We start from the raw sequence: 25,689 nt of genomic DNA, 5'->3' as shown, positions 1-25,689 counted from the left end.
AGCTCGAACGCGGCTCATTTATTCCCTTCAAAAATTATATATTACTCGCATACAGGATGGAGTTGGAGACTTCCGGTGCAATGGAAAACCAACGAGAAGAAGAAAACGTAGAAAACTGGAGCGAGGCAGTGGAGGACCTCGTCGCCGCCGGAGACAACGACGGAGCCATCTCACTCCTCGAAACGCATGTTTCGAAACTCCAAACCCTAGCCTCGTCTAATACTGCCGTCCTTCAATTGACCTCTGCTCTCAATGATTTGGCCAATCTCTACTCTTCCAAGGGCTTCTCTCTAAAAGCCGACGACCTTCGCTCTCGGGCCTCGCTCCTTAAACACCAAGTTCTTTCTCGGTACCACCTTTCTTCTTCTTTTCTACCTTTTTCTTTTGTTTCTGTTTTTATGTTCAGAAAATTGTTGTTGGTTGCTTCGAAAATGCGGGACCAGAAAGAGGGTATTTGAAAAGTTAAAATTTTACGTTGTTCACTTGTGTTCTGTATGTGTTATCTACGACATGAGAAATGGAACCTTTGTAGTTTGGAAATTCTCATCCCTGAAATCAAAAGGAGTTTATAAGTGAGCTAAGTTTAATTTTACATTTTTCTTGAATAGAGATGGCATATTTCATTAAAGGACAGCGAGAATTTTATTCATTGCCGTCTTTCGTGTTTCAGTGATGTGGATGTTGTAAAGAAGGACCAGAATGTGGATCAGGTTTTGGCTGCAGATGCTGCTTTGCGCGGCAATGATTCCTTGCACGATGATTCTTCTAGCGATGGTGAGTTTTCTATTTACTTGGTTCTTTTAAAAAAAAAAAAAATGTTTGCTCACTTTACATAGTTATAGTTATCTTGAGCACTGAATAATTTTCAAACCCAACTGAAATGTGATATTAGTACTCTATGAAAACCTTACCACCATGATTATATATGAGAAGTAACAAGTGTTGGCTTCTTTATGTAGGGCATCTTGAGAAACTGAAAAAATCTTCCTGTGATGAAAAGGCGGGAAATGTGTCTTCAGATGATGGTAGTTACATATTGCCTTACATTTCCTTTTTCCTAAATGTGGTTAAGCTCTGGTATATTAATTTTGCTCTGCAGGATTTTTTATCATCAGATTGATTTAGGATAGATAAGGTCTTTTCAAATCTTTCCATGTGCAATATTACAACTTGGATATTGAGTCTGCTAGTATAATTCAGAAAAATCTTATCAATTATCATTTAGGCATAATTTATAAATGCAATACTACAACTTGTTTTGTGAGTACTGTATGACTCATATTTATTTACAGGGTTTTCATTTGGGGTGTGCACTGACTCTGACTTTTGACTTTGACTTAGTAGGAGTAGATGTCAGATCAATGTATCGGAGTTTGGTGAGGCCTTCTTTCAGGCTTTGACACATTTTCAATGGTTTTTTGGGGTTTGTAAGTTATTTTAACTTCTTTTTGGCTCCATCTGTTGTGTATTTTTTACACAATGGAGGTTGTTGTTTGGGACTTTTTTGTGCTTATTAGGGCCCTTTTTTTTTAAACTTGAAGGGCTTTCCAACGAAGTAAGAAGGAGCAGGCACATAGCAACAAACAATGAAAGGGAAAATAGAGAAATAGAGAAATAAATAACAAAATAATAGACATATGGAGAAAGTGAGGTTTAATCACAACAATATACACATACACTACTCATATACCAACATTGAAACAACCACACTATTTTGTCTTTTATGGTCAACTTGTTTGTTCAATCCTCCCCAGACCTGCCCTTAACTCACCCAGTGTTACATATTTACAAATGACAAAAAGCATAAAACCAACATAGAACTCAAGTTATAAACTTATTATCAAAAGCTAAAACAAGTTACAAATCTGACAATGATGAAGGAGTAACACATAGGTAAGTATCCACCAAACAGTCTTTACATGCACAATACTCTTATGCAGCCTGTTTAACCACGAAAATAATAAGCAAGCATCTGTTATGATAATGCTAATCAATTCTGACCTGACAACATATTGTGAGAAGATACTCTTCAAAGTTTTTGATTTAAGTTCTATTTTGAGGCTTTCCACAATATAAACTTTTGCTTGTGAACTACTGTAAGACATGAAGAATAAACAGATGCAACATCTCGCTACATGTTCGAAAGAATTCAAACAACCAATCTGTTCATGAGAAAAATTCAAACCCGTGGAAGAATAGTCATAAGAACACTATATATACACTAAATGTAATTTATTGAAGATAAATATGAAGAGGCCCGTTACTGTACGCCGTCAATCTGTAAGTTAAGACATACATAGAACAATACAGTGATTAGAGAAACAATACAGTGGAAATCTGGGAAGGCCAGAGCCCTAAATCTGAGAAAGAAATGTCCACCAAAGAGGCCAAAAATCTCAACAAACCAAATATCTTTATAAAGTTATATACCAATATTGTAACTTATCAAAAAAATTTATATACCAATATTGTAACATAATTCATTGTGATTTTGCAGTTTGTATGCTAGACTTGCGAACTAGAGGTCCACAGTTTGAACATTGGTAGCCTTCATGTTTTACAAATTAAATATATATATAGTATATGAATATATTTAATAAAAGTTGGAGCCTCCAATTCCGACTCCAAATAGTAGGAGCTGCTCTAACTGCTCACCCCTAGTTTGCTTATTGAAAACAGAGATTTAGTCATTATGAGGAGTGAGATTTTGGGAGCTGCCCCTCTTTGCATTATGTGGTTTTTTTTTCGGGGGAGGGGGGGGGGGGGGGGGGGGGGGGGGGGGTGGAATTTGAACTGGAAAACCGGAGGAACCGGCCCAAACAGGACCGGACCGGTTTATAAAATATATATATAAAAATTAATTTTGAATATTATATAAAATATTTTTTATATATAATATATAATTATATATGAAATAATTTTATATTATAATTTATAACATAAAATTTTAATCTTAAATATATATGTATGATTCTTATATAATTAAATTGGCACTTGATTAAAACCGAAAAACTGGACCAGTTACACCCTTAGGTGGGGAGAAGCAAGCAAAGAGAGAGCTGGATAATAAGTCACTTAAAACCCTCTTCTTAATTCATTATTTGATTGGTTGCACACTTCATGTAGTGTATGTACATCGTGATTTTTTCTTGGACTTGACTACTGTATTGAATTTCTGATTGTACTTTGTTGAGATGGTGTCCAAATAAACATTTGTTTACTTATCATAAGCATTTGATAATTACTTATAAAAAAATAAAAAAAATCATAAGCATTTGATAATTTTGTCTATATCGGAGTACTGTACCTGAGTTTTGCATCAGCTTCCACAAAAACGAATAATCTGATATCATAATATGTATTTTTGAGTTTAGTGATTTTGATCTATATATAGGAAGTTGTTCCAGTTATTCATTTCTGGGTTACATGTCAACGTTAGAGCAATTCAATCTCTTCTTTTGTGAGTATGTAACATGGTGGTGGGGTTTCAAATACTTCCTTGCCCACGGTCGACCGCAAAGGGAAGGGCCTTTCGCCTAAAGAGTGGGAAAACCCAGGGTCCCTTCGATTTCCCTTTCCTTGAATCCATACTAGACGAGATAGATGAACCCGTTATGACCTTGAACTGAAGGCCACATATGGAGATGGGATTCTAGAATCTAAACATAATTGAAAGTTCTATGCACCATATGGGATATGGCTCGATCATACCATATACACTGCTGAGTTCAAGTAATTGCATTTTAAAATAAGCTTGCCATCTTCTAAATGGTATGAAAAATTTTACAGATTGGGAAGCTATCGCAGATCGTGCACCTGATGAATTACTCTCTTCACAATGTTTGCCTAGAGTATCAGAACTTTCATTGACAGATACCAAAGTTCAAACTCCTAAGCGGCGTGGAAGGGGAACATTCTCATATAAGAAACATGAATTGTATTGTGATCGGTTATCTAGTGAGTCGATTATCAGTAACTCAGAATATGAAGATGTGTTACAAAACTCAAAGGGGGTGACAGACAAAATAAATTGTAAGTATGCATTTCCTTCACTTCAGTTCATGTCTGCATTGCCAAAATCATATTTTGGGTCTAATTTGTATATTTCTGTTTGTATTTTCATACCTCAACATTAAATGTTTAAGGTTATGTTGAATGTTAAAACATAAATGATACATAAGAATGTGCTGTGTTATTCGTCTAAGTGTCAAATCCTTGTAATAATTCAGACGTTAAGTATCATCATCTACACTTACTTTTAAATACAAAAAGATAGCCCATCACCTAAAGGCGGTTGGCAGTTGCCACCTTCCCTAAGGTGGCCATCTTAAGTTTTTTGCATTATCAAAAATGAATTAACATTTTGGGTTGATTACCTTTGTTTTCACTCATTTGCAAAAAGCTACCCCAATTTTCAACTTTTGCTCAATAGATTCCTTATTTTTAAGATCTCTTATTTTGCTACCTCCATCAATCTCCCTTCAGAAAACTTTTCTTTTTTCTTATCAAGAAACAAGAATTTTATTGATGAAAAATATAGCATAGCCCAAGTACAGGGGACATATACAAGAGCAACACCTAGGCATGATTAACTACTGTTACAAGGAAGTTGTGAATATTCAACCCGTCAAAATCTATTACAATTGACCAATGGAGTAAAGTGTTAAAAAAGTAAGCTCTAAGCTCACCCATTGATTGCTTGTCATCTTCGAAGGTTCTTTTATTCCTCTCCTTCCAAAGACACTATCATAGGCAAATGGGGACCATTTTCCATATAGCCGCAATTTGTGGCATATTGATGCCATGTCTCAGCCAATCAAAAGATGCCATGTCAACAATCTCACCTCATAATACCGGAGATTGACAGGGGTAGCAAAATGAGAGTTTGTAAAATCAAGGGATCTAATGTGTGAAAGTTGAAAAATGAGGTAGCTCTTTGCAAATGAGTGAAAACCAGGATACTGATGTTGTAATTAACCCTAACATTTTTACTCAATTTCCTCGCAATATAAACAATTGTTGGGATTTTTCACTCTTAAAAGTTGACCAAATTAGGGTGCTTTACTACTTCTTTTATTAGGTAATTTGGGGTGCAAGTGGGACACCAATGTCTAGTAGATGGGTTAGAATGTATTTAGGAGGTCCTATAGGATACTTTTATGCACAGAATATATGCACAAATGTATAGAGTTTCATTATATTTTCTATGCACAGAACATATACAATTAGAATATGGAGGAAAAAGAATCCTATTCAGATAACCCCTGGTCAATTTTCTCTTATCCAGGGAAGTGATAAATTCCCCGACTATTTTTACAGATAACTATGCTGATTTCCCATTTCTAAAATTTGAACTGTTCTTCCAACTGCATGCTGGAGGGCAACTCTTTTTATATTCTTAATAGGTATACTTTGGGAATGAGTGAGACTTGAATAAACAAAACAGTATGCCAATCCTAAGACGCAATGTTAAATGTTTTTACCAAGTTGGATTTTCTTTGTGGTTTGAAAATAGAGTCCTAATCAACCCGAATTTTTTAACAAAGAGTTACTAGTGCCTTACCATGAAACTATGACTGTTACATTATAATTATGCAATCATTTTCTTTTTGTTTTGTTTTTTCCCGCTTGGGGTGGGGGGTGGTTTGGCTTTTAATCTTACTTGCATTGCCATGAATTAGCCAATAGATTGCTTATAAATCTTGCCTGTTGTTATTTGCATAAGCTTTCTGTTAAATACCATGTGGGATCTAAGGATTTGTTATTATGAATTCAGCAAGCTATGGTACACGCCATGTTCTTGTTCTTGCTGACTTTCCACCGAGTACTAAGACAATAGAGCTAGAGAAGCTATTTCAGGACTTCGCAGATCGTGGATTCGTTATTCGCTGGGTTAACGATACAACTGCACTTGCAGTATTTCGAACACCTGCAATAGGTAATTATATCTCTAATAACAAATTTTACAATATTGGACTTGATAAAGTAATTAAATATCAAGGAAACATCTTTCATTCCATAGTATTTTGTCACAGCTCGACATGCTGCTGTTTTCTCATTTATCAGTGGTGCCCAATTTGTATTGTAATCATACATATAATAGGTTGCAGAATGGTATATGTTGAAATTTATTGGCTGGAACTAAGATTGTGTGCAGTTTTTACTCTCTGATCTTCTCATTTGTTTTTTTAGTTAAAATTTGTATGAATATGATTTATTTTTTGGTGTCTTCATGTCTATATGTTAGTAGATACTGTTATTTCAGCTATTATTACAGGTTTGAAATCATCTACTTAATGCATTCCAATATAGGAGAAAAATAATTGTGAGAAAAAAGCCATTTTAATAATAATTAATCACTGAATAATCAATATATATTTGAATATTCACCCACTCAATTGGTGGTAGGTCTGGCAGCAAGGAGTATCCGAAATGTGCTTGAAAGTTGTTTTTCTTGCTTTTTTAAAATTTAGGTTAAAAATGAGTTAAATATATTTGTAATAGGCAATTACAAAACAATGCTCTTAGTTCACAATACTAGGAAGGGTGGAGGCAAGGGCCCTAGGTAGGGGGTATGAAAATCTGAAACTTATATGTACTCATATTTTTGGGAAGATTAAAAATTTGTGTCCTAAATCTTTGAATATAAATTACTTAACTGAATAATCTAAAAAAATCTATATATTTCTTAAAATTCAAACTTTGATCCAAAAAGTTTCTAAAATACAACAAATATTTTTTTAATGCTCATAACGTGCAACTTTTCTTTCTTTTACTTCACGTCTCCCTCGTTCTCTTGATTTCTGCCTCCCCTTCTGTTCTTCCCCAAATACCTTTTAAGCTTTAGGAGACGCTTGTAAAACAAAAACAAAAAGTCTCTAGTTTTTTTTTCTTTTACCACCATAATTTTGAAAAAGGAAAAAGCACTGTATGTTATTAACAATCATTTATTACTACAGATCTAAATTATGCATTCCTAGGTTGATGAACATATTTATTATATTTTCTGCATCTTGAAATATGAATGGGAATCGTCTGGGAGGATCACAGATGGTAAATATAAATCTAGGCAAGGCTGCCACAAAATGATCTGAGATTCCGTCATGTAACCTCCCCACCAAAATGAAAAAAGACAACAATCCCCCTACCAAAGGAAATGCCCCATGGAGTTGGTAGCTTGGACCCTTGGAGGCATTCTACAAACATTGCCTGGAGTTTCAAAACTGTCTGATTGCATTCGAAGAGATGGTGTTCTTGTGGTTCTACTGTTAGGGTGACAACCTGGCCATTTGATGGGAAAAGTTGTATATGAAAAATGGATGTACCTCTTAGGCATCCTTATGAAATGTCTTGAAGGGGAAGCAACCCATGAGGGAGCTACCTTGCTGCACATGGTAAAAAAGTTGAAAAAGCCCATGTGATGGGTGCTCTGGGGAAAGAATTGACTTAAATCCTTTGGAAGATGCAGGATTCCCTGCTTTTTTTATAGATAAAAAAATTTTATTGAGACAAGTAACAAGGCAAAGATAAGACACAGGAAGTATACAGGAACTAGAAAAACAAAGAAGAAAATCATGGACCCTAGTTCTATTAAATACAATAGCTAAAGCCCACTGAAATAAGGAATTAAAGAAAAAATATCTAAGTTCATCCTCTTGAGTGTTCCTTATCTTCAAAGCATCAACCATTCTTCTCAACCCAAATACACCAAACAAGGCATAAAGGGATCATATTCCAAACAGCGGCTATTTGCACATTGCCCCTTAAACCTCTCTAGCATGCAAAAAGGTCCACCTAGGCATCAGCCAAGTCATACCACACCTATTGGACGCTTAATACCATAACAACCTAGTCACTGCACAATGTAATAACAGATGATCTACCGATTCACCAGATTTCTTCCGTAAGAAACACCAATCCAAAACAATTAATCCACACTTCCTAAGATTATCCAACGTCAAAATTGTCTCGAAAGAAGCAGGCCAGCTAAAGAACGCAACCTTTGAAGGCACCTTACTCTACCAAATACTCTTCTAAGGAAAAGAATGAACCCATTCGGCCTAGACAGCATCTTATACCAAGAACAAATTGAAAACTTCTTGTTACCAGTATGCATCCAGACCATCTTATTTCTATATCCCTCCCAAGCTGAGCAGCATACAATAAACTAAACAATTCAGAAACAGCTCCCATTTCCCAATCATTCATTGCTCTAGATAATAGAACATGAAAAATGATACTTGCAGTTGTGAGTATGCAAGTGCTACGAAATCGTTTTGAAAAAAGTGAATAAATACAAGACTCGCATGAAAAAATAAATAAATTTAATAGTGGATTCCACTCTTTCTCAAAGTGACTGCATAGTGCTTGCACACTTTACAACTGTATGTAACATTACTCATAGAACATGCCAATGAAAAGAGCCACTAGAACAAACCAAAAACTCAGCCACGGAAGCATCCGGATTCTAAGAAATGCAAAAAGGATCTGGAAAAACAGCACAAAGAGCCCTATCACCACACCATGGATCATGCCAAAAACAAATTCTAGAGCCGTCCCCAACCACAAAGATGACATGTTTTACAAAAGCATCCCAACCTCTCCTAATATGTTTTCACACCCCCACACCATACGTACCTCTTACCTTCTTAGAACTCCACAACCCCCCCCCCCCCCTCCCAAAAAAAAAAAGCACTCCCATATTTAGAATCAATCACAACTCTCCACAAAGAATCACACTCTTGGTGATACCTCCATAACCACTTCTCTAGTAATGTTTTATTAAAGATACTTAACTTCCAAAACCCCAACCCACCACACCACAAAGGAGTACAAATTTTATCTCAACTAACCAAATGAAACCTAGCTTCATATCCCCTATCCCTCTCCAAAACAAGTTTCAAAATAACTTCTCCAACCAACTAGCCACACTGATTGGAATGGGAAATAAAGATAGAAAATATATAGAAGGTTAGACAACATACTTTTGATAAGGGTGATTTTACCCCCTTTTGACAAACACAACCTCTTCCAACCTGTCAATCTTCTCTCTACCTTCTCCAACACCTCATCCCAAACCATACTGGCCTTGAGCGTAGCCCCCAAAGGAAGCCCAAGGTAACTAATTGGCAAAGAGGAAACCTGACAATCCAGAATACTTGCCAACCTACTCATATTTCTCATGAGCCCACTATTACCATCTTGAACTTCCCCAAATTTACCCTAAGGCCCGACACAGCCTCAAAACAAAGCAGAAGCTCTCCCAGAGTTTGCACATGGCCTAGATTCACATCATAAAACAACAAAGTATCATTTGCAAACAAAATATGAGAAACCATACCCAAGCCTTCTTGAGGTCCTCCCACCATGAAACCTGACAACAAACCACTACCAACCGCAGCCCCCAACGTACAACTAAGAGCATCTATCACAATGACAAAAAGAAAAGGAGACAACGGGTCCCTTTGTCTCAAACCACATTAACTGTTAATAAACCCCTCAGGAGAGCCATTCACTAAATTTGAGAAACGACCAGTTGAAACACAGCTTTTGATCCAACTACACCAACTCCCCCCAAAGCCACAGTTCCCCAAAAGATAAAACAAAAAACTCCAATTGACATGATCATAAGTCTTTTCCATATCAAGCTTACATAAAATCCCTAGCTTAACGAATTTAATCTACTATCCAGATATTCATTTGCAATTAATATGGAATCCAGAATTTGCCTCCCTCTAATAAACGCATTCTGCAATTTGAAATAATCATCTCAATAACATTACTCAATTCTATGTCTATGGGCTAAGGCTATTTTAATGAATAGTGATGAAGTGTTGGAGTTTTCTAGTTTTTTCTTTCTTTTTAGTCACTGTATGTAGGTATTTCCTCTTGTATACTTCATGTGTACTTGGACTATGCCTATTTATGGTAATAAAAACTCTTATTAATTATAAAGGTTGGGGCTCTTTTGCTTAGTGATACCCGGTTGTGTTTGGGGGATGGAAATAGGATCAACTTTTGGACGGATATGTGGGTGGGAAGCACAGCTTTAAAGAATGCTTATCTTACAATTTTCAGTATTGCACGGGAAAAAGAAGCCACGGTGGCTGATTTAAGGGTAATTAAGGTTCACAGGAGGGGAATCTTAGCCTTACTGAGGATGCACATGATTGGGAAGTGAATGCTTTGGTGGAATTTCTTACCTTGCTATATAACATTCCATTTGCTGCCATAACTGAAGATGTGATGGTATGGAGACCCTCTAGAAAAGGGAAATTCTCGATATGCTCTTTTTATGAAGCTATCACTACACAACAAAGGCACAATTTCCCTTGGAAGAATATTTGGATTAGAGCACCCTCCAAGGCATTCTTTGTATGGACAGCAACTCTAGGGAAGATTATGACAATTGATAATCTTAGAAGACGTGGCCTTATAATTATGAATTGGTGCTGTTTGTGTAGAAATAATGGGGAAACGGTGGACCACCTACTTTTACATTGTGAGTTTGCTTGTGATATATGGAACTATTTTTTAAACAGAATGGGAACAACACAGGTAATGCCGGGTAGGGTGGTTGATCTTTTAGCAAGCCGGAGAGGGAGCACTAGGACACCACAGACAGGGGCAGCTCAATACAAATTGAGGTCTAAGACGAAATTTAAGTTCGTTATTTGTAATTATAATACAATAAAATATAAATTATTATATGGAATATTTTAAAACTTTTTAATAAAATGAGATTTTATTTAAAATCTTTAAATAAAGTTTTTTGAATTTTTATTGAATACTACAACTGAAGTTCGAATAGAGGGAAAAATTGTCGATAGGAAGCTTCTTTTTGGGACGTGTATTAGTGTTTGTGAGAGAGAGAGAGAGAGAGAGAGAGAACCCTAGAGGAGCCGCTGCCGCCGCCACCTGTTCGGCGAGTGATAATACACATCCGGCACAAATAGGACCTACGGACACCGGCAACTTCACTAAAGGGTATTCGATGCTGGATATCCTTCCGGTGACCTGGTTATTATTTGCTTCGTCTCTGCCTGCCTTTCGCACCAACGTTCTCAGTGGAGCCACCAACATCTCTCCTCATAGAAAAGTGCGACGGGGCCCCGCGACCTGTTCGCTGGCCTCAGACGTCTGCCTATTCTCCGTCAACTGGTTTTTTTTTTTTTTTTTGGGGGGGGGGGGGGGGGGGGGGGGGGGGGGGGGGGGCTTGGGTTTCTTTTTCCGAGATCTATCAATCGACCTCTCTGTCATTGGCTTCCATGGTACTTTTCGAGGGACACCGGCAACCTCTCGAAGGGCATTTCGCAGTCACTGTTTTCCTTCGGGTGGACTGGCTTGTATTTTGCTGTTCCCGTAGCCTTTTTCGACAAATGAACCCCCTCTCAGCTTGGAAAGCCCCTGCTTTTGAAGTTGAATCAGTATGGATCAAATGGTGCATTTTTGGGTAGAATAGAAAGCTTTTGAGTTTTTGCCAAAAACTTGGAGATCATCATTAAAAATAGTGGAGAGAGGCAGAAGGGTTTGGAGATCTGTAATGATGGGTCAGAGTGCTATAGAATGGTTGGTATCTATGGTGGGAGCAGCATTAAAGGTGGGGAGAAATTCAGAATTTACAAGACACTTGTGTGAAGGTAACAGAGAATTCATGGCTCAACGATACTTAAACAAGCATGGTTGGTATCTAACTGTCACCGAATATGGTGGAGGAGGCCAGCGGAGTGTTTTAGTAATTCCTGAAGGGCATGAAGGACAAGGTTGGGAGAAGTCTGTTGCGGAATTATGCAGAGCCACATATTTGCTCTTTGATGAGGGGTCAAGGAAGAAAAAGAAGAATGAGAACATCAAAGACCCAAGCACATCCACGGTGGCGAAGTGATCATATGCAGCTGCTTTGAATATGGGTCATGCTTCTGTGGCTCAAAGCGAGGGGAACGGTGATAGTGGTCTGCAAATCACGCATGCTCATAACCAACTTGAAGCGATGCAAAATTCTCTAAAGGATATGGAAACCCAACTTATCGAGTTGAAGATAGCGATAGCTTTCTTGTCTACAAAAATAGACACGCTTTCAGCTGGAGGGAACAAGGTCGTTAAGACTAAGATAAGCCAAATTCAGAAAAAGGAAAACAGAAGATCGGTTCAGCCCTATCCCTATAACCATATCCAAGGGAGCATGGCGGGTCAAAAGGAAATATAGGGTATTTGAAGTGGGGTCTACGTTGGGTGTTGGTGTAGGAGAATGCAATAATGGAATGTCATTCACCTCAAGTAACACAAGATAAACCGTTAGGTGGTGTTACGCCCTTGCCCGAAAATGGTAAAGGAGATGTAGGATCCGGATAAACCGTTAGGCGGTGTTACACCCTTGCCCAAAAATGGTAAAGGAGATGTAGGATCCGCTGAAGTTGCATGTATAGGGTTGCCTGAGGTGAAGGGACTTATTGTCACTCCAGAAGCTCCAATGGGGATGGAAAGAAATAATGGAGTTGATGAGGAGGTACGGGACTTGTCGTTGGTGCCTTGCGTGGTAGAAAGTCCAGAATTGGGAATGCAGTTGGTTAATGTGTCTGAGGATAATGCTGCTCCCCTAGGCTCTTTTCCTCCGCTAGTGGATTGGATTTTGCCTAAAGTTAACAAGATCCTGCCTTTCGTGGGGATTTCACATGGAGGATGTGAAGACCAATTCAATGAATTAATCACCACCATCGAGGCAAGCCACGCGCTTGAAACCAAAGTTTCAAGAAAAACAGGGAGTTACTGTGTCTTTCTCGGGCAATTAACTACGACACTAAGGGAGGTAGATCAAGTAGAGGGAAGTCTAAAGGGAGGGAAATGTGAAGACGGGAAACACAAGGGGTTGGGGTTGGGTTTTGGCTTGAGTATTAGTTCTACAAGAAACAAGGGGTTGAGGTTCAGTGTAATTTTTTGGGTATTTTGGGTTGTTTTTCACGGGCTTTTTGGTTCATTAGGGGCTCTCTATTATGGGCTAAGTGTTTTCTTGTATACATTCAATGTACTTAGTTACTCCTTTTGATATATAAATTATTTTTACTTATTAAAAAAAAAATGAGACCTCAATGCAAATTTTGTATCTCAATTTAACAAGATCTTAAAAAAATATTTAAAATATAAATAATTCATTGTGTTTAATATGAAATGTAGTATTATGGGACCTTCCACACATTGAAAAATATAAAAGTTATTTAAAATTTTATTTAATGAAATGGTTATTATTTTTATTTTTTATTTTTTATTTTAAAAAAAAACGTCATTTTTAATTTTGGGGCCTTACATAGGGTGGGGACCTTAGGCAATGGCCTAAATGGCCTTACCATTGAGCCCTAACCACAAATCGCAACTGTGTGGAAGATGGCTCCAATATGTATTTTTTGGTGTATTTAGAGTGAAAGAAACGAGAGACATTTTGAAGATCATGAACGTTCCTTGGAATAGTTTAGGAGTTTTTCTAGAAGACTTCATTTTTGTGGGCCATTGCTTTAGATTTGAATGGTCTCAACTTCCATGATTTTCTTGTAACTATTTCTAGTTCTTTAAATAGGTGTATGCACATGTATACATCTAGTGTACCTGGGCTATGCCCATCTTTATATCAATAAAATAACTTATTACCTAAAAAAAATATTACATTTACTGAAAAAATATATATATCATGAATGTGTATATTTTGTAAAGTACAAGATAATTATATAAGATGCTATGTTTGAATATTAAGTAATTAGTTGATTACCTAATTGTCGTGTTTCATGGTACTCTAATAACATTCCTTCATGAATTGTTTACAGAGTAGCGATTTTACCCATTCTGGTTCTACTTTTGACGTCATCCCCTGATTTTCCATTGCTACATGTTTGCATCTGTAGCTTTTAATTGTGACTGATTGTAACATTTTGCTTTTGATCTCCGCAATCTTAATATATATATATATTTTTATAAGTAACTATAGTTTCGGTATTTGACAATCTCGCTACTCTATGCAGCACTTGAAGCCAGTACTCACATTCGAAGTCCTTTTAAAGTGCGTATTCTTGATGTGGATGATAGTCTTATCAGCACAATTCCACCAAGAGGTAAATGATGTGTTTTGTGAGAAGTATTATAATTGTAGAGAATATAGGCTGGCTTCTCCTTAATTCCATTTTGTCAGATTCTATAGATTTGTTTTGCATCTTAAAGAAATGGAAAGCCCAGGTAAGTTTCCTGTGTAAAAGCTCTAATTTAACCTCTAATAAATGTAGGCAAGAAATATTGGAAAATTTTCAATGTGTCATAACTATTCATCATCTTTTAAAGACTCTCTTCTTTCAAAATTCTCATGATTTAATTTTCAGTATGGTGCTTACTTACTAAAACGTTTATGAGGTTTCATAGATATATTTATTCACATGCATTACGCCACACCTTACAAAAGGTACTGTCACTAATGTCACTTAAAAGTGCCTTGTTCTACATAACTAATAGACTGAATAACGTCTGGTATCCTGTCTCATTTGGCATGCAGGGGTATATTAAAGTTGTCATCGGACTGAAGCAATTTTATTTTTTACTCTTCTTTCCCTCTTTCATATTTAGCTCTTCTCAGTCATTCTATACCTTTATATATCTAAGTTGAATAAGTTCAAAATTCTCGCCTGCTCACTCAATATGGGTTTTTGACTACATTCTGGTAGTATTGCGTAGCCTTTCACAAAAGTGGGCAGTATTTTGCTCTTTTCGTATCTTCCCTTTATTGGCCATCAGAAAAGTCCTTGAGATTCCCTCTATTTCTAGGGATCATTTAACTAGGGAACCTATTTTGGTGCTGTTGGACAGTCAATATATCAATTGGTTTGTGTCTAGATCAATTATAATCTATTATTATTTTTTTATAATTTTCCTTATTTCTAAGAAGCCTATATTTTTGGAGCTTGCAACATCTAAGGAATCTGATGGAAATTTATCTTCGTTAGCTTTCTAAACGGCACTCAAAAGTTGTACTTCTTCATTCCAGATCTAGAACCGCCACGACAAAGGCCGCAGACATCAGCGAGAACTGCACAAAGGTTGATTGCTCATGGAATGGGATTGAAACTGCCTACCACATCCTCAGGATCCCAAGAATACAGAAATCAGGAAGATTCCAGAAGGAACAGAATAGCCACGAGGGAAAAAATGAGAAATGATGCTTGGGGTGAAGATTTAAATTAAGGTCTTAAGTTTTCCCTTCCATAATATATATGATAACTCCTAAAAGTCATCAATAATATATATATAAATGTCCTCCCTCAGTTTGTCTGTATATGGAATGCATGCAATTTTTGTTGCTAGAAAGAAAAAAACGTTGGCTGATTATTGGGGGAATTGAGCGTACAAGCTATTACCGAGTACTCGTATAAGTAAGGTCTTGAAATTCTCAAAAAATTGCATCATTTTTAGAAGCTGCATTTTCTTCTCGCCTAGTCCATATTTCTTTGCCTATATTGGTTATTACCGTAGTACTAGATTTTGTTTCTATGAGAGACCAAATAATTTTAAATGGAATATGTAGTATTTGTATTACCTAATATGGGGCTAAAACAAATCTCAAGGGTTTGGCCTAAGTGGTGAAGACCTTAGTCTTGGGGTATCCCTTCTTTTAAGGTCCAAGGTTTAACACCTCATGGGTGCAAGCAATCTTTTAAAGCCACCCCCTTAATGAAAAACCATCGATTCAATTAGTTCTATGTAGGAAAACTTTCAAGGATGCGGTGCATGGGAACAGGATTTCCTTTGCAATGGTGAGTCTGAAGGGTCCTGTCTTGGAGAGGTTTCTCGACATCAAAAGATATAATAAAAAAAATATGGGGCTAAAACTTCAAACCATAGAAAGTTTGGGGTCTTTTGAGACATGCATGAAGGACCAAGAAACAATTCTTTAGAGATTTTTGTTTTGGTTCTTAGGTTGTAACCGAGTGTCCTATCAAAGAGCTAAAACTTGAGACCATATAAACTTCTCGCGTAGTCTATATTTCCTTGCCTGTATTGGCTGTGTTTAAACTTTGGGATCATTTTAAGACATGCAATAAAGACCAAGAAGCACTTCTCTAGAGATTTTTGTTTTGGTTCTTAGGTTGTAATTGAATGTCCCGTTAAAGAGTTCCAATCTAGTTCATTTCATCGTTTGAACACAATGTAAAGTAAAACATCCTTTTGTCTAAATTTGACTCAAAACTCAACAACAAATTGTGTTGAGTGCTCGTGAGCATTCGGCTTTACTTTACTCGGTTATCAATCTTATTTATTTTAAAAGGACGAGAATATAAACTAAAAACAATATAACCTAATATATAGCATCATTCAAAACTTACATATAAATACAAATTTTCTATATTAAGTGTTTACAAATACACTTAATAGCTCGGGTCAAACTCGAGCTAGAATCCGGATGAAACCGGTTTTAAAAATCTGGAAACCGGTTTGGTTTTTTTTTTTTTTTAATATTAGAATTCACAAAAAATGATCAGATAACTAGGTTTTTTAAATTTGTTTGTGTTATTAATTTATAAATTATATTATTCTCTCTCGTCTTTGTTTGTTTGGTTAAAAAGAGTATGAAAGCACTATTTTCTTTCATTCTTCGACTGCTATACTCTTTATTCTTACATTTTTTCGACTTCCTAATTGGGATTTTTTATTATCTCTTGTAAGATATGTTAGTGTTGTGGTCTTCATTTTAATACTGTCTTATAAGTTATCTGAGTCATGAGAGATGGATCATTCTGAGGCATGCAAGAATTTATATTTTAGTACTCTAGAAGAATTTGAGGTGTGCAAGAATCTGTCAAAAATATAAACATCAAAACCTTAAAAAATAAAAAATAAAACAAACAAACAAACTCGATACCCAAATCAGGTGCAGCCGGATTTTTCTATGCAGGTACATGCCGGAAAAAAAATCCAACCTAAATGAACAGGCATTATATATATATTTGCCCTACTTTTGAATCAATTTTTCTTTTTTCTATTTTTGGGTCCAGACTTGTCTCGAAATTCTTTAAGAGAAATCTAGTCGAGTGCTCACGAGCATTTGGCTTCACCCACCTCAGTTATCAAACTTTTTTTATTTCAAGAATATGAAAATATAAATTAAAAATAAAAGATATAATCGATTATGTTTACTTAATATACCCTCATTCAAAACTTACATAGAATTACAATTTTTTTTTTTTTGTAATAATTATGTACAAATACGGTTAAATGGCTGTTGGCCTTATGACGCAATAATTATAATTAATTAAAATAATTTGTCTTGGTACATGAAAATGTTGGAGATCTTCTAAAGGTGAGTTTTCTTACATGATCCACATCGAGCATTTTCAAAAGTTAAATGTTGGTGCATAAAAAAATGTAAGAGTTCCATACCTATTGTCTTTTGTCATTTTTATCACTTTTTTTTTATAGTATTTATTATTTTTAAGTACAAAGTTTTTTTTTTTTTTTAATTTTGTAGAAGACTATCTTGTAGTACAAATGCACGCCTATGGACCACAAATCCTGACTTGGAAATTTATGAATAATCTCGTGAACAACAATTGCCCCACCAAAATATGTTCACCAAAATATAAATTGTGACGCCCCTAAATTTAGTTTAGGATTGGACGGACATTTGAAGTGTCGAGATATGCAACACAAGGTTACCTGCCCCCGTTCATGACATATAAGATGCAATATTCCTAACATTCATATAACATTATGCAATATTCACAGCAGATAATTTTTTTCTTTAGCAATACTATACACCAAATTGAAAATATCTCAAATGCTTAAAACATACTTCATATATAAAGACTCATTGAATAACTAAGATCATGACACTAGTCCAAAATGCTTATGATCTAAAAAGTACTGGAGATGCAACTCCATCGTACAAGTAGTAATTTACGTTAACTACTATATTAATATTGATGTCGCACCGTCGCTTAGTCAACTGTGTCTAGTTGGTCAGCTCCTGATTCTCCTTCAGGTCCTGTAACAAGATCTACCATTCGGGGAGAATGGTAGTTGGGACTACCAAAGTGAGATTTGATTACAAATCTCATTAAATTAACAAAAAAAACTTCCACACAGGCTAATAATACATGGATGACAGTAAAAGCATGAATGCATAATCAAATTCATAAGTAATTAAAGCATAACTTGATGTACAATCATAGCATAATTGACATAACTTAAATTGAAACGTAAACTGAACTTGACTTGACATGATCTTGATCTGAAACTTGACTTATCATGAAGTTGTTCTGAAACTTGACTTAACATGAAAAATACATGCTTCACAGTTGTTGTGGCCCCATGTATTCTACATATTACAATGCAGTTAAATACATACTCCACAGTTGTTGTGGCCCCATGTATTTTACGTGTAAATACATACTCCATAGTTGTTGTGGCTCCATGTATTCTATACATCACAATGCAGTTAAATACATACTCCACAGTTGTTGTGGCCCTATGTATTATACGGAAACTTATTCTTTAACTGCTTAAATATATACTCCACAGTTGTTGTGGCCTCATGTATTCTACGTGTCACAATTGCTATGTCTCACGTAGTGTATGCGTCACAATTGCTGTGACCTCATACATAAGTAATCAAGATGAAACGTGACTGGATTACGAAAGGACTGAAGCCCTGACGTAACATAACGTGACTTGAACATAACTTGAAATACATGACCAACTTGAGATAGAAACATTTCGTAACATGGCATAACATATAATAGACAACATATTTAACATGACATACTTGCAACAGTGAATATTACATGACTTGACATACATGTAATAGATGGCATACTTAGCATGACGTACTTGTAATGTATAGCAATATATGACAGAAAATATTATGTAACAGATAAAAACTAATGACGAAATAAATTCTGTATAACAGACAATTACATGATAACTTGGCATGGCATGACATATATGATAACACACATACATACACTATAGTTCATTTACTTAGCACACATATACAGTAGACTGCTAGTAAGTTAAAAGCTAACTTACCTCGATCTCTGCGTTTCTTATAAAATCTCAAGCGCGATCACGAGAAACTGTAATTAGTGATTCTAAAAGTTAGCACTAAATCACTAATAATTTGAAATATGAAAAATACTAACTTAAAGAGTAAAATTTCCATTTTACTCTCTACATATAGGAAAATGACCATTTTACCTATAACTTAAGGATTTTGCATATTAATTCCAAAAGTCACCAAAATTTACATGCCTCATGTAAATTTTATCCTCAACTCAAATATCAATTTAGAAAAATTTAAAACTAATCACAACCATTAAAACTCCATAGGGCCGAAATTCTCATATGCTATTTCCATTGATTTTTGTTTCTAACTTGTTTTGATTAACCTTTTGATCTATGACTTATAAAGATGTGATCTTCAAACCAAACCATTACATGGTTTAAAAAGATGTCCTAAAACATATATAAGTTTCTAATTCAAGATCACATGGTTAAACATTAACCAAAATATAAATTGAGCCAATAACATCCACACTTTGACCTATCCGAATATCTCTTCGCATAAAATTTCATATCTTTGAAACTAACATCAAATATTTTCAAAATAATAATATAACATGTATATAAGATGGTTAGTATTCTCCAATAAAATTATCAAAGTCATTGGAATAGGTTTAAACCACCAAAGAGTTAAACTTTCTCAAAACAGAAACTGTTTTTCCTCTTCCAGTTTTTAAGTTTTTAAATCTAAGAAAATCTTTCATCAAAACCTTTAATCATGAAAAAATCCTCAATCAATAATCATATACACATGCTAACAATACTCTATAAAAATTTCGGACCAATATCTATCCATTAACTTGGTCAAAAAACTCCAAACTATAACATATTCTCCAGTTTATCTTTCAGAATGACCTTTCTATAGTTTACATAATATTTGACTGACCAAATGATCTTCAAATGGGACAAATAAGATATCCACGTAAACTAGACTAAAAAAGAAACAACTTATATGAAGGATACTTTATGATAAAACACATACAAAAGCTTCGAAATGGGTGTTTGGTATTCTTTTAATGGAAAGTGTAAATGAAGATAATTTCGTGGGGGGTGGCTGAAGATACTTATGGATGAGATATGTAATAGATGAGGCTGGAGTGAGAGTTAAGTATAGGTTTCTCCTACCCGGAGTGAAAGTTAAGTGTAGGACTCTCTTACCCAATAATATCTACAAAAATCAACTTAAGATATTTTTACCCAATAATATCCAGGAAATTAGCTTAAAATATTTTTATCTAATAATATCCACAAAATTAGTTTAAGATATTTTTATCCAATAATATCTACAGTTTTGAACAGACGTTTCGTCTGAAAATATGAAAAAGAGTTATTGCACCATAAGACCTTCAATAACCCACCGAGTCTAATTGCACAAACCATAATACATTTAGACACTTCTAACTATCTCCAATAATCAAAACACACTTCTGATACCATAATGAGTAATAACACTAACTATGTAGTTAGACTAAACCCTATATGATTAATGGATTCGTGAAAACTTATAGAGTCTTCACGAGATTCTTAAAGTCAATAGAAATTTCACAATTAAATTTCTAACGGCTGTTACATAAATGGATAAACATGAGTTTGTAGCTTATAAAGAAGAGAAAAATAGCTTGAGATGGAGCAAATTTCAAAGCCTTTTAAGCTTTAGTTGGCAAGAAGTTCATTTTTTTAATTGAACAAAGCACCATTCCGACACTTCGTAAATCTACAATAGCAATAACTATTTTTCAAAACACTCAAGTAGCAGTCGGCACTTGAGTTCTTAGTACTAGGAGGTGCAATTAGTGTGTCATCCGTTGTCTTGTCTAAGTCCTTCTCACTCGCATTCTCTTTATTGAATACTTCGTGAATGGAATCTTCCAACTTGTAAGTAGAAATCTGGGCAGATAGCTTTGGAAAAGGAATTCCTAGTTCTTATATGGATAAGACTGATTACACCTAATCAGTGAAAAATTATGACACCAATCATTTACAAGTGAGTATTACACTAAGAATAAATTGACAAGCATATGAGTTTTCTAGTTGGCTATGTTAATATAGCTTAGATAGGGAAAATTGACTATACTATAGGGTAGGGATGAACTTAAAAATCCAGGGTCCATTCGATGATTGAACCACATTGTGAACTTGCTCACTTCACTCTGACTATTTGCTTGTTGTGAGTTCTTCCTTGCTCTTGTCTTGAAATCTTACAGTGATCCCAAGTTCACTATAACTATTTCAGTACTTTGCCTTAAAGGTTCTTATCTTTTTACTAAGGATTACTTTTCTCTTTTTCCATCCATAAGAGTCCATAATGAACTTCATTTAATCTAGATATGATTGTTTCCCCTTCTTTGCTATGCTCGTCTCCCCTTAGAAAGATACAACGAAAAATAGCTAAAACTTGCAGCTTCAGTTGCTTGTGTTGGAAACATCTTGGTTACACTCCTGCCTCCAAAGATCGCTTTGCTTGTTTCTAAGAACTCAAGGAACTCGAACTCGAAACCTTGATTTTGTGATTTGCGTAAGAGACCATTGAACCCTTTGGCAACATCTTTCAGAAGCTGAACTGATGGAATGTTCATATTGGAAGCTTAATCACATATTCCAAGATTCGAGAAGGCCAAGGCTTGGGGTAGGTTTTCGACCTACTTGTTTCTCATGATCAACTCTAATGTTACTGCATTTAGAGGAAGAGACGACAATAGTTGTCCAAATATGCTTTGAGGACTCATGAGGGCCAATGAGGCTTGGGGTGAGACGATGTTGAGTTGATCCACCTATTTCCAGGTGCGGACTTTGGACGTGTTGGAATCAAGATAGGGAGTGTTGACCCCTATACACCTAAGACCCCTTTACAACTATACTATACTCGACGCTGGCTCCATACCCAAAGGTCCTTCGGGATAGGTATGAGATGTGCTTTGAAAATCAATGGGTTCTCAAATAGGCTTTCAGTTTTTTTTGGCTTTGGATTTTGTCTTTATGGTTTGGATTGAGGAGAGGACGCCCCTTACTCCATTCATACTGAATGGCGGGATGGGTGAGAAAGATGGTTTGTAATACACTTCGTGAACAAGGAATCGTCTCCCTCATAGTGAAAATATGAGGAATATCATGTATTCAAGTTACGGTGTCACATATGTGTCCCTTAAACATGCTTCCCCTCCTTCACTGCGCTCATCCTCCCCCAAGGAGAAACATGTTTCTCACTCCGTATGAGTTGTATACGAATTACAACTCCCTCTCTGCTTTTTAGGGCAACGGGGAAGCCTCATACTCTACAACTCTAAAGATGTGAGGCTAGCTCAACCGTTAATGTGTATCTTGGGATACTAACTCACTAACCTCCACTCCTCAAGCTAACTGCCAATTCCTGATTGTCAATTGCTTCATTGATTGTGATTAGCTTAAACTAAACCGATTTCCTTTGTTAGTCAAGCAAAGATTGGGTGATCCTTCTTTGCCCCATAAGCTGAGGAGTAGGAGTCGAGATCTCATCCATAGCTTGTGGCACATGCCATTATTCCAAGTATTGGGCTTTGAGCCAACCAACTCTCCCTGTTCAGCAATAATAGATAGCAATTAATCTAGTTGATCATGTATAGGTGGAGTGAGGACGAAAAAGGTGGGGGTGAAACCAAAGATAGAAGTGGTTTATCCGGGTTGGTCAACCAATTTGCCTAAAAGAAGCAACAATAGAATAATCCAATTGTTGTCATGGTTGGAGCACAGGAAGCAAAGGTATGGGTAGAGGTAAAATGAACACATCTACTAATTAGGGTAAACTCTCAATCCATATCCATTAATATGCAGACAATTGAGAGGCTTGTAATAAAAAGAAAATAGACTCGAGTAAAGCGAAAGACTAGACTAAGCTTTGCTTTTGCTATTCTTTACACGTTGGCATAGAAGCCGAAACTCGAAACTGGATTGAGGGGAACTACTTGTTGTAGAGGCTGAACTATCCGATGCAGGAACTCCTGATCTAAGAGCTAACTTAGAAGATGTCACTCCCCTTGGAAGCTCTAGGTCCTAACTATTAACTCTAAGAAAATCAGCTACTAGGTAAATAACCAATGCAGGAACTCCTAAGCGCTATTTTCTTTACATATAGGGAGTAGCTAAACTAACCTTACCCAGAACTCTCCTTTGCGGCTTCCTTATAAGGGGGGACTTCTCATTTGGTCAACTTTAGTGTAGTTTCTGATGTGATGTACCTATTAAGCTTTGCTCTTTAGTTTACACTTTGCCCAAGACCTCACATCAGCTAACCTACGACCACGCTCACTACTAAAAATAAGAAAGTCTAGACGGGTGACTAATCAACTAGAACTACTCGGTTAGCTCTTTTCTCCTTGTTCAGAAGATTTCTTGAAAGTAAATGATTACTCTTAATAATAGAATGAAAGTTAAATAAATTCCTCTTTGAATAAAGTAATAAGATTAAAAAGAAATCTTCTTTACAACAAAAGAAATGTTCTACTAATATTCTTTTGTCAACTTGATGCAGAATGTTCTAAAATAAAGTGTGAATCTCATTCTCTTGCATGAGTGACAAAAGTAGATTCTTACAAGCGAGAAAATCTTCTTCATGATTATTATTTTTTATTGAATGAGGGGAGCCCCAAAGGGGCAAACAAATGCTAGAATCAATGTATTGAGGTTTAAGCCCTGATATCTATTATTCTCAATGCCTTTGCCATAGCTAGCCCGACCATTGAAAGAACTCTCTTTAGCTACTCACTTAGGTTGAAGTGAAAGATTTGGATAAGCTATCATGGCCATAAAAGAGATTGAAGACTTGTCACTCTCAATCCGACAACTAATATTACTCTTACCCTTGCCCTAAACCTAATAGTAGGAGCCCGACCCATGAGGATAGATGCATCAAGAACTCCAAGCCTTATAGCTTGCTCAAGCTAGACTTTGAAGTGAAAAATCCAAGATTTCATAGAAGAAGGAAAAATCAATGTGGCGGATGAACAAGAAGCTCCTAAGAACCCCAACGATAGTTCAGGAGTTTTTAAGACCTCTCTCCCTAGTCACACTCCGATCTCAACATGCTGAGCCAAGGAAGTGTCCAACGTGCCTGCAAGCCTATCCCATGAATTCCTCTCTTGAGGCAATCCCAAGCCTTTCATCCAACTCTTCTTTATATAAATATGAGTCTTGTGTGACTTCTTTCTCCAACTGATCCACTTGAGTACACCAACCCTTTTCTACCTCTTTCTATTTCCTAGCTACCACTACCTAGATTCAAGATCAGTGGATTTACTAGATATGACTTCTTGAATTTTGTGACATAAGTTGATTGTTGAGAAGCAAACTTTGCTTCCCTTTCTCCATCTCTTCGAATCAGCTGGAAACTAGGCACTTATGAAAGGCCCACCGTTCATATTCACGAAACACTTAAAAAATAGGTACTCATCGCGGCACAAAGTATGTGGCTCGCTTGCTTCAGTTACATCCCTTTCTCTAACTTATAAGCTAAGTTAAGGGGGATTCAATCAATTTGGGGGCTCAAGGGGGAGGTTAGAAGAAATGGTTACCCATCCGGCTCGAAAGAGATAGACGAGCGTCAGCCAAGCGAGCAACAACTATAACAACAAGATCTTTCTTGTGGCTCGTTCAATTCCTGTGGCTTAGACCCATTGCTTGCTTCATTATCACACCCATTTGTTCTATCACCAGCAGCTATTCCTTTCAATTGGCTTGCTCCTATAGCTCCTTGGTTAGAGCCCTTTTGCCACCCGCGAGCTTGGCGAAACATGTACAACAAGGTGGGGTGGACAACGTATGTAGTTAGCCTGCCATATGTGAGTTAATGAGCATCTATCAGTATTTTAAGGATTTCATTTTCTTAGGAGGTAATTTTCACTTACCCAATCATTTTATAAGAAGATGATCATCAAAGGTGATCCCTTCATGCTTTCTCACAGTGTGGTAGACGTGTTTTGATGAAGACAGATGCAATGCATCTTGTCTTGTTTAGTATCAACCAATAGCCTATGATTGTTGGTGTGGCAGTTGCATGTCATAATCCTCAAGGAACATGAAGTAGAAAAGATAAAGAGATAAGAGACGAAAGGTAGTGATATCAACCATGAGGTCTAAGTCAATTTAGTAAAATCTTCCATGTTCAAAATTATGCCATCTTGCTTGATATCAACAATTAAGCTTTTCAAAGCAATGTCAATTGAAGAAGAAGAAATGCTGAGTGAAATGACTTTTGGACTTTTAAAAACCAGAGGACAGGGGAAGAGATAGAGGTGCCTTTCAGTGTGATAAGGGAGAAAAGCAAGTCCTATACCAACGACCAGATTTGGATATGAAATATAGAGCTAAGGTTCTACTAAGTATGTGTAAGACCTAGCCTCGAGCCACATGGATAACCATTAACATTTAGATTTCCTTCATTCAGTCACTAGCTGGGCGACATCTACTAGCGGGTGATAGCCATGTTAGACCGATTGCCCATTTGGTAAAAGGAACTATAGATAGAGCTAGTTGCAATGCAATAGAATTGGTGGGTGTTATCTAACCATCCACGGCCAGAGTTTGAAGAACCTGGCTGTCCCCACATGATAGTCACCCAGCCAAATTCATTTA

General features: G+C 36.2%; 1 protein-coding gene across 1 annotated transcript; it reads left to right on the top strand.

The window, feature by feature from the left end:
• LOC122292915 (coiled-coil domain-containing protein R3HCC1L) lies at positions 1-15,449 on the top strand. Its single transcript, XM_043101477.1, has 7 exons — positions 1-349; positions 671-774; positions 960-1,025; positions 3,790-4,032; positions 5,777-5,938; positions 14,007-14,096; positions 15,017-15,449. The coding sequence occupies exons 1-7, from the start codon at positions 57-59 to the stop codon at positions 15,211-15,213; spliced, it is 1,155 nt and encodes a 384-aa protein (XP_042957411.1). The 5' UTR covers positions 1-56; the 3' UTR covers positions 15,214-15,449.
• Positions 15,450-25,689: the final 10,240 nt, after the last annotated feature.

The sequence above is a fragment of the Carya illinoinensis genome, chromosome 13 (assembly GCF_018687715.1).
Source record: "Carya illinoinensis cultivar Pawnee chromosome 13, C.illinoinensisPawnee_v1, whole genome shotgun sequence".
In the NCBI taxonomy this organism is placed as follows: domain Eukaryota; kingdom Viridiplantae; phylum Streptophyta; class Magnoliopsida; order Fagales; family Juglandaceae; genus Carya; species Carya illinoinensis.
Note: the sequence above shows the minus strand (reverse complement) of the source record. Positions and strands in the feature narration are given on the sequence as shown.

Bases quoted from the DNA above. Each gene is read 5' to 3' on its own strand.
- LOC122292915 (XM_043101477.1), top strand. From the start codon at position 57: ATGGAGTTGGAGACTTCCGGTGCAATGGAAAACCAACGAGAAGAAGAA. The intron at 1,026-3,789 runs GTAGTTACATAT...AAAATTTTACAG, and splicing joins AAATGTGTCTTCAGATGATG to ATTGGGAAGCTATCGCAGAT. The intron at 14,097-15,016 runs GTAAATGATGTG...TCTTCATTCCAG, and splicing joins CAGCACAATTCCACCAAGAG to ATCTAGAACCGCCACGACAA.